Source organism: Sciurus vulgaris (genome assembly GCF_902686455.1).
Source record: "Sciurus vulgaris genome assembly, chromosome: 3".
Lineage (NCBI taxonomy): Eukaryota > Metazoa > Chordata > Mammalia > Rodentia > Sciuridae > Sciurus > Sciurus vulgaris.
This window is the reverse complement of record NC_136463.1, coordinates 31,677,636-31,690,834: the sequence shown is the minus strand read 5'-3', so window position 1 is coordinate 31,690,834 and position 13,199 is coordinate 31,677,636. Positions and strand designations below refer to the sequence as shown.

The 13,199-nt window shown below is 46.6% G+C and overlaps 1 protein-coding gene across 4 annotated transcripts in view; it reads right to left on the bottom strand.

Annotated features, from left to right (window-relative positions):
* HLF (HLF transcription factor, PAR bZIP family member) overlaps window positions 1-12,890 on the bottom strand; it is a 51,784-nt gene extending 38,894 nt beyond the window's left edge. The window contains exons 1-2 of one of the 4 annotated variants that reach the window (XM_079131474.1): window positions 12,633-12,890; window positions 9,126-9,461 (exon numbers count right to left, since the gene is read on the bottom strand). In XM_079131474.1, coding sequence (XP_078987600.1) covers window positions 9,126-9,321 — 196 coding nt within the window. In that variant the 5' untranslated portion in view covers window positions 9,322-9,461; window positions 12,633-12,890. Of the gene's footprint in view, window positions 1-9,125; window positions 9,462-10,770; window positions 10,916-11,478; window positions 12,022-12,632 lie in introns of those variants that run through there. The other 3 variants (XM_079131472.1, XM_079131473.1, XM_079131475.1) reach the window with 3 other exon arrangements.
* Between the last annotated feature and the right edge of the window lie 309 nt (window positions 12,891-13,199).

Here is a 13,199-nt window from a genome sequence, read left to right as displayed (position 1 = left end):
CAGCAGTGAGTCTTCGCAGCTCCACTGTCTATGCTTGGGTTCCTCAACAAAGACATCAGAGCAGACTGCTACCCACAGCTAATTAGAAAAGAAAGCATTGCTCTTCCCCGCTCAAGGAGTTTCTGCCAAAGCATTTATTTCTGCCGATCCATTTATGCAATTCCACTTTGAGAGAACATTTTGTCACAGATGATTTAGTGTTGTAGCTCCCTGGAGCATCTTTCGGTACATGCACTCATTGTTTTTAGGAATCAAGGGTCTCCCAGGCAAGATTGGAAAGCCAAGGGGGTTTAATTAGCCATAAGCCATGTCTCATTATAAGACTCCAAACTCTAAAGCATCCTTCCAACAATCATTAATAATAATAATTTTTTAATTCCAGGTTAAACTTCGAAAAGCCAAACTTTTAGAAACCCAATGTGACAAGGGAGCTGGGTCATTTTTCAGGAGAGGAAATGAGACTAGATAGGTAATGAGTTAAGACAATAATATATTTGTTGAAAGTCAGAAAATAAGAAAAGCAAGGGCAGGCATGGTGATGTGTGCCTAACTCCAGCAAGTTGGGGATCAAGGCAGGAGGATCACAAGTTCAAGGTCAGCCTCAGCATCTTAGCCAGACTGTCTCAACATAAAAACAGCTGGGGATGGAGCTTAATGGTAGAGCACCGTTGGGTTCAATCTCCAGTTCTGGGGGTCGGGGGTTGGGGAAGAAACATTTTAGGAATTCCCACATACAATCATGGAGTTTGTATCTACCAGAAAGCGATGTAACAGAAATACATACTTTGTAGCCTCTTCCCTACACAGACGCTCTATTCTGCCAACATTCCTGTAATTGGCTACTGTATGTAGCTGGAGGTGAAACTGCACACACTGTAATTTTTTTTATTTAGGTGAACTGGTTTGGTTATGGCAACTTTTCCAGACTCCTGTAACGCTGGCTTGATATCAGAGCACGCTTCAGGGGCACCTGAACAAGTTGCTTCAAGCATGTGCCTTTCAGCAGCCACCCTCTCCCCTCCCACAAAGCCCCTGTCCTCCAGCAGCATTCCAACACAAAACCACGAATGGGCATGCACACACACACACACACACACACACACACACACACACACAGAGGGAAGCATGGTGTACAATTCCTTTTGGTCTCAGGGAAGACAGGAGCCAGAAGTACAAGGTCAAGTCTTAAGCATTCAAAACTGCAATAATAATTTCTTTGTCTCTCAGGAGTAAAATTAATAAGCTGGCCTGAAACTTGGCTAAGTTATTTTTAGCTTGATGTTACTGCTGCAGGTAATCCTTACAATCAAGTACTATTTGCACCACTGAGGCAACCACTCCCCACCCCCTCATACACGTGCACACGTGCCCCCCCATGCTTGCTCAAAAAGTGGTTCAGTATACTTGTTTGCAAACCCAGTAAGCCGTATAAAGGCATTTAAAAGCAATGAATGTTAATGGGCTGAGTTTATTAAAATCTATTTTTTTTTACTCCTACGAGACCAGCCCTGCTTTTGGACTTCTAAATTCTAAACCATTCAAATCTCTCAAACTATTTTCTTGCCAAAGAGTGTTTCCCCCAATCACCAAAATTATGGGCTTTACAAGTGAAATATAAACCCTGTGTTTTGGAATTACTTCATCTAGATCATTAGAACATCGTGTTTTAAAAAGCTGTTTGATGTTCAGGGAGAGTATTTATTTTCAAAATAATAAAAATAAGGAAATCCTGGTTTGCCAGAGGAAACTACTGTCAAGTTTCTAAAAATGTTTCAGCTCTAACCTTGAACCTGAGTAGAAAGGTTCACATGCCACTTCCCTGCTCAAAAACCTTCAATGGCTCCCCACCGCCTCTTGAACAAAGTTCAGGCTCTGAAGCCTGGTCCTCCAGAAGCTTCCATCCTGACCAACATCAACCCTTCCCACTCACTTCCCTGCCTCCTTCCTATGAATTTTCTCCACCAGCCAAACTGGATCTGCACCTCGTTCCCTAAACACCCTGGGCATTCCTGCTTCTACAACTTTGTGGCCCCACAGCCCATCCTGCAGTTGGGCCCTCCCACCTCTCCCTCTGAGACCCAACACAAGGTCCAGCCGTTCCAGGAAGCCTCACCCCAGGCGCTCCTGCCTGAGCAATGGCTGCTTCCTGTGAGGTCTGGCAGCACTTACGGTCTGCAATGCTCCCTTATTTATTTTTAAATATTTCACTCACTCTCGGTTAACCTCTCACCCTCCTCTTTCCAATAGATATTGGCTATTGCCCATCATTTGGCACTGAGGACTTGCTAGTTTGTCCTGCCACTCATCCCCTTGCTTCTAAGTTTCTAACTTTCCTATTAAGTGGCATCTGCTTGAGACCAGCAGCCAAACTGTACCCTTGTCTGCCTTCCCTATGGTGCGCAAAGCAAAACAAAGTCCAAACTGATGCTATTTCTGGGACTGCCCACATTGCTCCTTGCCTCCTATAACCTCCTCTCTATTCCATTCCAATCAGTTTCACTTCCTAGAAAAGAGTAGTGGAACAGACTTGTGGGAGGGGCTGGCCCACTATGTGCCAGGTACCACACTGGACCCTTCTTGCCCCATTAGCTTTAGAAAGTTCACATAAACCCAGCAAGCACTTCACTTTGCAGATGAGAGGATGAAGGTTCAGAAAGATTAAGGATTTACACATTAAAGGACAACCTGAGGGAGGCGGATCATTTTTCTGAAGGCTCTTGTAAAGTCTCACTGGTAAGCAGAGTATGAACTAACCTCCTCTCCTCCTTTTCCAACACCTTCGCATGCCTTTCTGGCTTCCTAAATCCTGGGATCACTGCATTACCTTCAAGTGTAATCATTAATACCTACTATTAAAAATTTGATAGTAGCACTGATGGATTGATTTACAAGCAAATATGACATGAAAGAAATCTAAGCAAGAACTTCTTCAAACTGCACTTTGTTCGATTTTTTTTTTTTTTTTTTTTTAAGCTGTGAACAAGGAGAAAGGAGTAAAGGTCAGAGTTAGCCACCCAAGGTCACCTAAAATTCAGAGGCTAAGAGAGGGACAACAGACACTCAGCAGAGGAGCATAGGAGAAATTCAAAATCCTTGACCATAGTGGTTAGTTGGCCCGGAAGGGAAAAGTATCAAGACTCTCTCGAGTCCCATGCCAGGTCTTCTACAGGAAATGAGATTTCAAAGGTGTTACTGAGATTACTGTTTGGCAGGCCCTGTGCCTATAGTCTATATGCCCTGGCTCATGTGACCTTCAACAATCCCATGAAGACGCAATGATAATTCCAGAGTTCCAGATGTGAAACTGGAAGTTCAGATCACTTAAATGACTTGCCCGAGATCATGAATAAACCTGCAAATGGCAAAGTCTGAATTTCACACTCAGGGCTGTTTATCGGGTCCCAAACTTGAAAAACCATTGCCATATTTCCTGGATAGATCTGTGTCTCCAACACAGGACATTCTGATAGATACTCTGAGTGCTGAGCTGGCAGGCAACTCTGTATTAAGAAAAATTAAGTTTAAGGCCAAACAGTGGTTCAGTGGCTTCAGCTCAACACATTTGCTGGGGGATGCTAAATAGAACAAATGAAAATTATTTAAGGTGACCAGTATTTCCAGTCACTCTCCCTGCAGAATCAACCCAGATCCGTCCCCCCTCCACAATATAGTGTTTCCCAATTTTATTTTTCATCTTCTTAATTCCCCTACTACCTTTCCTCTTTTCTCCATTTGAGATATAAAAAATGATTCCTGGGTAAAAGTGATTAGTGCTGGCTGGAAAGAGGCTTCTGAGAAACCTAATAAATCACTGCCATCTCCTCACCCTCTGGCTTTCGACATTAGGATGTTATCAAGGCTTTTTTCTCTTCCCACCTCCCCCACCTTCTTCCCTTTCTCCTCCACCTAATTCTGTCTTTCTATTGCTATTTTTCTAGTCTGGTAGGCACAGTGCTGAACTAGAAAGACTCTGCCAAGACCCTTGGCAGGAGCTGGCCTCAGGAATCCTGCCCACGGCAGCAGTGCAGAGAAGATGGGGCCTCTCTCTGGACAGAGGCTTGGGGTCTGGCTGGAACACTGGACAGAACAGGTTTCCCTGGCCTATCAGCCTCCCTCCAGAGTTCAGCATTCTCATGCCAGGGTCGGGATTACAATTGCTCGCTGGCACTTGGCGGTAGTTCTCCTGGGAAGAGAAGCAAGAGGAGGAGGAGAAGGGAAAAAAAAAAAAAAGGCAAGCCAGCACACCACCCAGAGTTGGGCAAGCTCCACAGGGCACAGCCACGTGCCTGGAGCACACGGCCCCGCAGGCTGGCAGCCAGGGCTGCCAGGGCTCCCACGAGAGCTGGGGGGCTGGGCGTGGAGGCACTGGCTGTTTCCACACTGGCAGAACAGGAGTTGCTAACCCAGAAGCACTGTTGCTGGGTTAACATCAGGGAAGGGATTCGTCCTAACTCAGAAGGAAGAGAAAGGTCAGGTTAGCTGCAGAGAAGAAGTGTTGGGCATGCTGGAAAAAGAAAAAAAAAAAAAAAAAGAAAAGAAATGAAAAAAAAGCATGCCCTATTTTTTGCAGAGGAAAGAGGTCTGGATGAACAAATCCCTAAATGGAATGGAGAATAAGGGCTGGGAACCCAGTCATCCTTTCCCCTATTCCCAGGTGGCTGCCCTCGTAGGAGCCCCATGCACTGAGCATGTGTGGGTTGGACACCATGCCATGCTTCACCATGCTTTATCTTCTCTAACCCTGCTAAAACCCATGAGGGACAGACTCTTTATAATCTCCATTATATTGATGAGCAAATTGAGGCTTAAAGAGGTTCAGAAATGGACACAAAGTTACACGGCAAACCAACTGCATGTCCAGAATGAAAAACCAAGTCCAGGGGTTCAGAGCCTCCACTCCTACCCATCAAGTGGCCTTACTCTCCATATCTTTCCCAAAGTGCCCCTTGCCACAGGCGAGGGACTGCCAGCCAGGGAATGTGAGCAACATTCTTGGCAAAGTCAAGAGAACAGGCGGACCCATCCTCTCCAGGGTATGGTGGAGAAGATAAATAATCCCAAGAAGCAGAAAATAGGCTGACTAACTCTAGAACAAAGTGGACTCCCTCCCCTTCATGATCTCCTTGATCCTGTTAAAGAAGAGACATGTCCAAAGACCGGAGGTGCTATGCATGGCAACTATCAGCCATAGCATGCCAACCTGCAGACATGCCTTATGCTGGATGGGAAGATAGGGGTCCCATCTGCCCTTCCAGGGAGCACCATCTCATGATCCTGGGAAAAACAAGAGGATCTTCTAGCCTCAGAAGGACGTTCCATTACCCTAAACCCATCAGCAGAGAGCTGCCCCCATCACTCTGCAGAAACCATGACTAGCACAACCTTTGTCAGAAAGGATTAGTTAGCATCTGCACCACAGAGGTAGTGGGGCTTCCCCAAACCCTTCTCTTATGCCACCCACTTAAGCTCTCTCCCCACACACAACCACACAGAAAGGCTTCCACTTGACTCTATGCCAAGCCTTTGCCATAAGCCCATCTCTAAGCTCACAACTGGAAAGAGAACTTTCTTAATTCTCAGTGGAATAGGGGCCTAAAAGTGGTAGGACACCCCCAAGCTATTCAAAGAAAAACCACCCCAGAGGAAACAGTTTCAAATCTAGCTTTACAAGCATGGGGTTTAAAAATAACTCTGCCTTTGTCTGCTATAGATGACTTTCCCTAAAGGGACAGTTGTCCTTAAAGCAATCGCTTGATTCTCAGGGCAAACACATTTTTATTTTTCCCAATACCCAGCACATACCTCCAGGAGCACACCCCCCCATACCACCTATGATAACATCTGAAATGCAAACATCGAATGCTTTGGATGATTCCTGCCATCCCTTCTGACCTGGCCACATCCAGGATGCTGCCCTTCAGATGACCAGAAGACCCTGCAGGTAGCTATAGCATGCAAGAACCCCCGCTCTTCCTTTCACTGAGGGGGCAGCTCAGAAAACATGGCAGCCACACCATTGCCACATCAGATGTTCACGGTTCCCTCGAGTATTTCTTCAGATATTTGATTCACTCTTTGACAGAGAAATAGGGTTAGGGTGGACAAAATAGGAAAGGAGGCTGAGGGGGGAACCATGGTACATAGTTCCCAGAAGTCACAAGAATGAATGCTCACCTTGTCGCTCCAAGATACCCTTAGGGTAGACTTCGTAATGCATAATTTGTCTGTTTATGGCTTTATTTCCTTTCAACCAGACAGCACGAACGACACAATGCAACTGAGCATAACTCAAAAGATGCACACTGAGCACACAGCTGAAAACAAATGTTTAGTAAATTGCTCTGCAATTATCTCCTGATTAGCTTGATGACTTCACATTTTATCAACGAGAAGTGTTTAACAACGTTCCTCTTAATATTCTATTTCTTCTTGGCAACCTACTGTCTCCTGACCTTCTCAAAAGTTTTGCCATAAAATATTTGGGGGGGTAAAAATCATCCATTTTTTTTAAACAGGACCCTTAATTAAGTCTAAATGTTGCCATCCAAGTTGAAGGTCTAGACCAACTGGCTCTCATCTAGGAGGGATTTTATCCCCAGGGGACATCTGGAAGTGACTGGAGACATTTTCCCTTGTCACAGCTGGAGGACAGCAGTTATGGGCATATTGCGGTAGAGGCAGGATGTCACTTAACACCCTAAACTGCACAGGACGATGTCCCAAAGACTTACCTAAAATGTTATTTGGACCAAGATTGAGAACTCCCGACTGAGAATGAAATTATACAATTCCCAGAATGTTCAAGGCTACATCTGTGTTCTTCCCTTCTGAGGACTTATTTTCCTCAAGATTCACTTGGTACTTCTATTCTGGTCATTCCTGTGAGCTATACAGAATAGTCAAGAACTTTCTCCATTTTCAGACTGACTTGTGATACACATCCATCAAGCCCACATCTCCTAGAGTTTCATTTTGCATTATAATCTTTATGATGGCCAACACTTACGAAGAGCAGAGTGTGGTTTAATTTTTTTGGCACTTGATGAAGAGCTTTAACTCTTTCTCTCTTTGAGTTTTCAATTCGAAAAAGAAAACTTTTTTTGAAGTGCATTTCCATTATTTTAAAAAAGACATTTGAATAAAGAGTTTATTTCCAGAGCCTTAGTGGGTACCTTTCTACCATAATGTGACAAAAGGACACCCACAGGGGTTCAGGAGCTCTTTGCTCTGGATTGCATCTCTGACTGGGACAGCCCAAGTTGCTGCCAGTCATTGATTGATATAAATTCTAACAAGCTCTGGAAAATGACTCAAGTATCAAATTCCAAATTCCTGATTGTTGACTCTCAATAGAAAAGTCCAAAAGCTATTGGGAAAAAGCTGATATTTCCCTCCAGAGGAAGGATGTCCACTCTACCTAATAACTTTAAGAAGGGATTTCAGAAGATGAGGATTGAAATAAATGATAAATTTGACACAGCTCTAACAAAGACCACAATCCCCCTCCCAAAAATGGAACTCCGGTGCAAGTCATCAGACGCTGTAAGTACTTTACCTCTAATTTTCACAATAACCCCATCAAATAGAAATGATACCCTTTGACACTAAGGGCAACTGAGGCTCCAAGCGGTCATGACATTTCCTAGGTTACACACCTGTGAAGTAGCAAAGGTCTCATTGCACAGCAGAGAAACTGAAGCACCCACACATGTGGCCCCTGGGGCTGTTTCCTTTTCCCAACTGCCTTCCCTCTTGGAAGAGTTATGCATTTCACTGGTTGTCTGTTCCCAGGAAGAAACTGAAGAGAGTGGCACTAGACATTCTATGCAGCAGGGGCTCCAATTCCCTTAAAGGAGTGTTTGCTCAAGTTCCTGCAGCCTTCAGGGTAGACTGGAGGTTAAGACTTTGTTCCATTCCAGTCAGTGGCCTGGAGTTATCATTCAAAGTGGGTTTTGCAGGGATTTGAAAGGCCAGAGACATTTAAAAGGGCGAACTTGAACTTCGATACTAATGTATCAAGGCACAGTATTCTCTTCCTCCTTTACCTCATTTCCTTCCACTTAAATCTCACTCTGTGTGTCACAGAAATTTCTGCATGAGCTGAGGACATGGAGTTCAGTAACAATCTCTAACACAAGTCTCACATTGTCCTGCTTTCTGTCTTCCCCTGCAGGGAAGGTCCTCTGCTTGGTGACCTTCCTGTCAATTAATCAGGCTGAATCCTTGTTCCTGGTTACCTGTGCACATGAAATGATCTTTCTTCCTGTTCACTTTGTACTACGGGGTGCTCAAGGCATGAATCCAGAGTTTCCTCAATCTGTGTTTATCGCTGTGCACTTAGCAATGGGTTTTAAAGCACTAGCCTTTTTTCAGGTGATATTTTTCTGTAATATCTCAATATAATTTACAGTGGACTTTGCAGCCTTTGATAAAGATGGACTAAGTGTGATGGACAGATGAAAATAAAAGCAAAATACAAGAACAGTTTGGTTCACAGAAGTGGCAATGGGTGAGACATGGTGTCTGGCACTAAGAAAGAAGAGGCTAAGCCTCACTTAAAATGATAGCTGCTTTTCGATCCTATTCTTCAGTGTCAAAACAAGATGGATGAAAAAATACCTGACCCATACCTCTATTCATACTTTTGCTCTTGAGGCCACAGAAGAATAAATGGAGATACAAACAAGCCTTACAAAGCGTCTACCCAAACCATGCAGCAAAATCCTATTAGCTATGTGTTTGGGGAATCAGGAAAAGGAATAGGAGATGAGATGGATGCTTAAATTATCCCAGCCATTATCTGTAGGTCAGTATAGCTTGTTGTGCTTTTCTGCTATTCCCTGGATCGGCTGCATCCGAATCCCACGGGAAACTGGCTAAAATACATATTTCTGGGCCCTCACCCCAGAGCTGAAAAATTAAAATTTCCAGGAGTAGGTCTGCAGAGTGTATTCAGCTGACTCTCCAGGTGAGCGATACAGATGCTCACTGAAATGGAAGAACCTCTGATGTGGGTGGAGCGTGCTGAAACCTAGGAGTGTCCGCACAGTCATGCCACCTCCCTTCCACCCCTCCCCGGCCCCCTCCCCCCCCATCTGAAAGGAGAGCCTTCCCAGAGAGTTTACCTGGTCTGATGGGGCTCTGCATACAGTTCGGAGACGGGATGCCAGGGTGAATGGGTGCAGAGGCCCGGCTGCTGAGGTCCATGACCGACTGGGCAGCTGAGGAAGCCGGCTGCAGCCCAGGAGGGTGCGAGCTGTGGTCATGCTGGGACGGGCTGGGGGGGATGCCATTTTCCGACAAAAACTCCTCCAGGTCCATGTACTCCAACTGGAAAGTATCTCCGTCGTAGGGAAGGGTTTTGTCCCATAAGGTGGGTCCCAAAAATGCTGACTGGGGGACTGTCGGGCTGTTGCTCTCATCATCCAGCTTCTTTTCCTTGTCTTTATCTTTACTAAATGCTGCAGAACAAGGAAAAGTTGGGATTAGAAAAAGAAGAGAGAAAAGTCGCTCTCGCTACCCTTCCTGGCCTCTGTTACAAAAGCACTCAGGAACACCGGGTCTGCTGGCTGCTGCGTTTTGTGGATTTAGAGTTAAAAGTTCAGGCAGGACATGGATCTCTGCCTGTTTTTTAACATCTTCCTATTTACTTTGGAAAGAAAGCACTAGTCAATGGGACAGGGCCTCGGACTGATCTGGGATAAAAACAAGAGAACAGTCTTCAGTGCATTATTTGAACAGATAGGTTCTTGAAGTCTGAAGAGGGAAAACAGCACCTGGGATTACATACAATTGCTAGGATTTCTAAGAAAATCACCAAAAACCTGGCTTGACTTATCTTTTCAGAAATTTATCACAGAAACAATTATGAGGTCACCCAGACTTACAAAACCAGTGCAATGGTGCTCTTAATCTTAGTAGAGTAGGGCCTCTCCAACCTTTTCTAATACCATGCATCCAGTATCTACTCTACTTTGAAAGCCATAGTAGTATCTACTGGGCAGTTAGTAGCTATTGCTGCTTTGAAAGCTGCAGGGGCACAATGTTTTTTGTTGTTTTTGTTTTACAAAAGGAGTAAATAAAAAAAGTGTTGTCTTCTTTCTCTTCCCCAAACACTTAAGCATTATTCAGTTCACAAAACGGATATATCTATGCAAACAATCAAAAGCAGGACTACCGGAAAAGGTGAGTTATTCTACATACCTCTGATGGAAGTGTGCAGCTCTTTCCTACATGGAAATACTGCTCACTAGATTAGGTCTTTAATAGGCCTCCGGATTTTGCCAATTCTAGTACTCAGGAGTAGGTGGAACTGGGATTAAGGAATTTGCTTCTGAGTTTTTATCTCACAGAAACACAGCCTCCATTCTAGCTCTCTACAGTCGCATCCGAGAATCTGGTTTAAAACACCCACAGGTGCAAAAGCCTGCAGCCAGACCCTTCCTCCCAAGTGCTATTCCATAAACGAAGAGGTGGGGTATGGTCTGCAGACTGCAACGGAACACCCCAGCTCTTGCAGTGCAACAGGTTATCCCCTCCCAGAAAAGATGTGAATACTCTGAAGCTATTTGCAGCTCAATAATGTTTCAAGACTTTATGCATGAGCCGCATGATTCGCATTTGTTACTGTGAAATCAAAGGCTTGAAACCGCACTAGCTGCCGGAATGACAAATCTTTGGGGGCATTAGCAGAGTTCCACGCCTCCTCTGTCTGCATACCCCTCCTCTAGTGGTATAGCCAAGGTTGCCTAGGGAAGGTTGGGGACTTACCAAGAAAGGGCTCAGGCCAGAGGAGGCTCCAGCGCGGGTACACGTGAGCCTGCTCCGTTCTCCCCTCCCACCAGGAAAAGTGCACCGGCAAAGTGTCAGCGCTGGAGGCGTGCACGGCTTCCAGCCGAGAGACCACTCCCCCCACCTGCCCCCACCCCGCTGTCTAAATTACCCTTCAGCGGAAGAAAACGCGTCTCCACTCACACCTCAGTGAGTTTCAAATACTAAACAACAACAGAAGCAGTAACACAATTCCAATACTCAGGCTACACCGTTGAAGACCCCCTCACTCGAGCCCCCGACCCCTACTCGACCCCCAGAGTCTCCTCCCCAGCAGGGGAGGCTCTGCCTTCCAGCAGGCAGTTCCACTCTCGTTATTCTAAGCAACAATCCTGACCTGTCAAGTTTATCTCCCACCTGCGCTGCAGAAGCTGCTTCCCCGTGGATGCTGGGCCAGGTCCCCAGCACTATGATAAATGTTGGTCAGGAGAGATCACCTCTTTTTATTGAGGAGGATGGGAGATGGGTGAGCTCCTTAATTTTCGCAAAGCAAGGCTGGGGCTCCAGTGGATCAGGGAGGGAGGGGGATGGATGCTTCAGCCGGCCAACCGGGTGCCTGGCCAAGGAGGGGGACCCCGAGAGCGTCGTCCCTCCCCAGAGCGGGACAGCCAGGATGGAAGGAGCGGCGGCGGCCGCTGCAGCGCTCACCGTCTTCGTGATGAAGGGGGAGCTTCAGCGGGTTCTCCAGCAGAGACCTGAGCACGCCGTAGGGAGGCGGGATAAAGGTGGGGTTCAGGGGGAGCTGTCGGGACATTTTCTCCATCGCGATGCACTCAGTTTTTTTTCTTTTAAAAAGAAAGACAATCGCTCCCCTAAATATTGCTGAGCTTTTCCTCCGTTCTTTGCCCAAAGTACCCGCTTTCAAAGCGGAGACAAGGGAAGAAAAAAAAAAATAAAATACTTATATCTTTATAAATACATCTGCATAAAAATATTTTTTAAATCAAAAACAACTTTCGGGTTCTCAGGGCAGACAGTCCCAGGAGGGCGCGCCAAGTGCCTGCGGGTTCCAGGGCGCAGCGCAGATGCTCTCACCTGCCTGGAACCCCTCGTCTTGCAAAATGTTCAAAATTGCAAAATAGAAAGAAAAAATATAGAGAGACGGCTGCAGAAGGACAGAAGGCACCACCCTGGCCCTAGCCCCTAGTGCGAGCACCCGCGGCGCCTCGCCGTCCCACCCCACCCCCCTCCCCGCGCCTGCAGCCGCTGCTCCCCGCGCTCCGCGGCCCAGCAGCGCCGGGTTCAGCGCATCCGGCAGCCCATGTGCCGCGGCCCTGACAAGAGTGACGTCAGGGCCCGCACCGCGCGCCGATAGGCGTGCAGGGGCGGGGCCCAGAGGGGTACCACCCACCCACCCCGCCCCTCCGCTCCTTAGTGTTTAGCATCACCGCGCGCTCTGATTTTCCGAGACCTTGCTGCACTAGCGGACGGCATAAAGGGATTGGGGCAAGATTTCCTGGGCCCCTGACCTGGGCTCATAATGTAATTTTTTTTTTTTTTGTCAAAGTGCGAAGAGAAATTAGGAATTTATATTAGTAGTTTGCAGCCGGGAAAAAAACTAGGGAGTTTAATACTCCGATACCTAGGCGACGACACCCTCGATTCATTAAATTAGACCCTCTGGGGTGATATCCAGGCATCACTTGTTTTGAAAGCTTCCCAGGTAGTTCTAAGAAGAAGTCGACTTTGGGAAAGACTGATTTAGATCGAATGGAAACTAAAGACTTATAAATATTTCTCCTGGACCCAGCCAACTTAGTACATTCTTCCTTGCCCCGCTCCCACAACCACCCCAAAATTACCTCCTTGAAGTCAGAATGGGGTGCAAAACGTAGAATGGAAAGGAGAGAGGCGGAGTGAGCTGCTGTGAACTGTCACACGCCGTCCGAGGTATCGAACGAGATATTTGCCTGAAATGGCATGAGGGAGGGAGAGAGGCGTACATACGGAATGAGTTTTTAGGAACGTTTGCACTAGGGGCTACAGGACCCAATACAGTTTTGCTTGGGCCAAGTTAAGTATTCTGCAATGGCAGCTGCAGCACCTCCCTCGCGGGTTTGACCCCGGCGTGAGTTGTCCCCGCCCAAGCCCTGCGTGCCCCGCCTGGTGTGGGGCGGAATTCTCGCGTTGGGGCGGGCCCCGCGCTGACATCCAGTGTGGCGGACCTGGAGAAGTGGGGGCCGGTAAAAGGGTTCTTTTCCTGCTCCCTATATCGCTTAAGAAGATTGATTGATCTGGGCAAGTTTCTGCAAGAATGAATGCGCATGGGTTGAAGAAAACCTGATTTCCATGAGACATGAAGTCTTTGGGAGCCTAGGCTGTTGAATCCCTGGGGTGAGAGGTGACATCTTAGTGGGGTAAATTTCCAT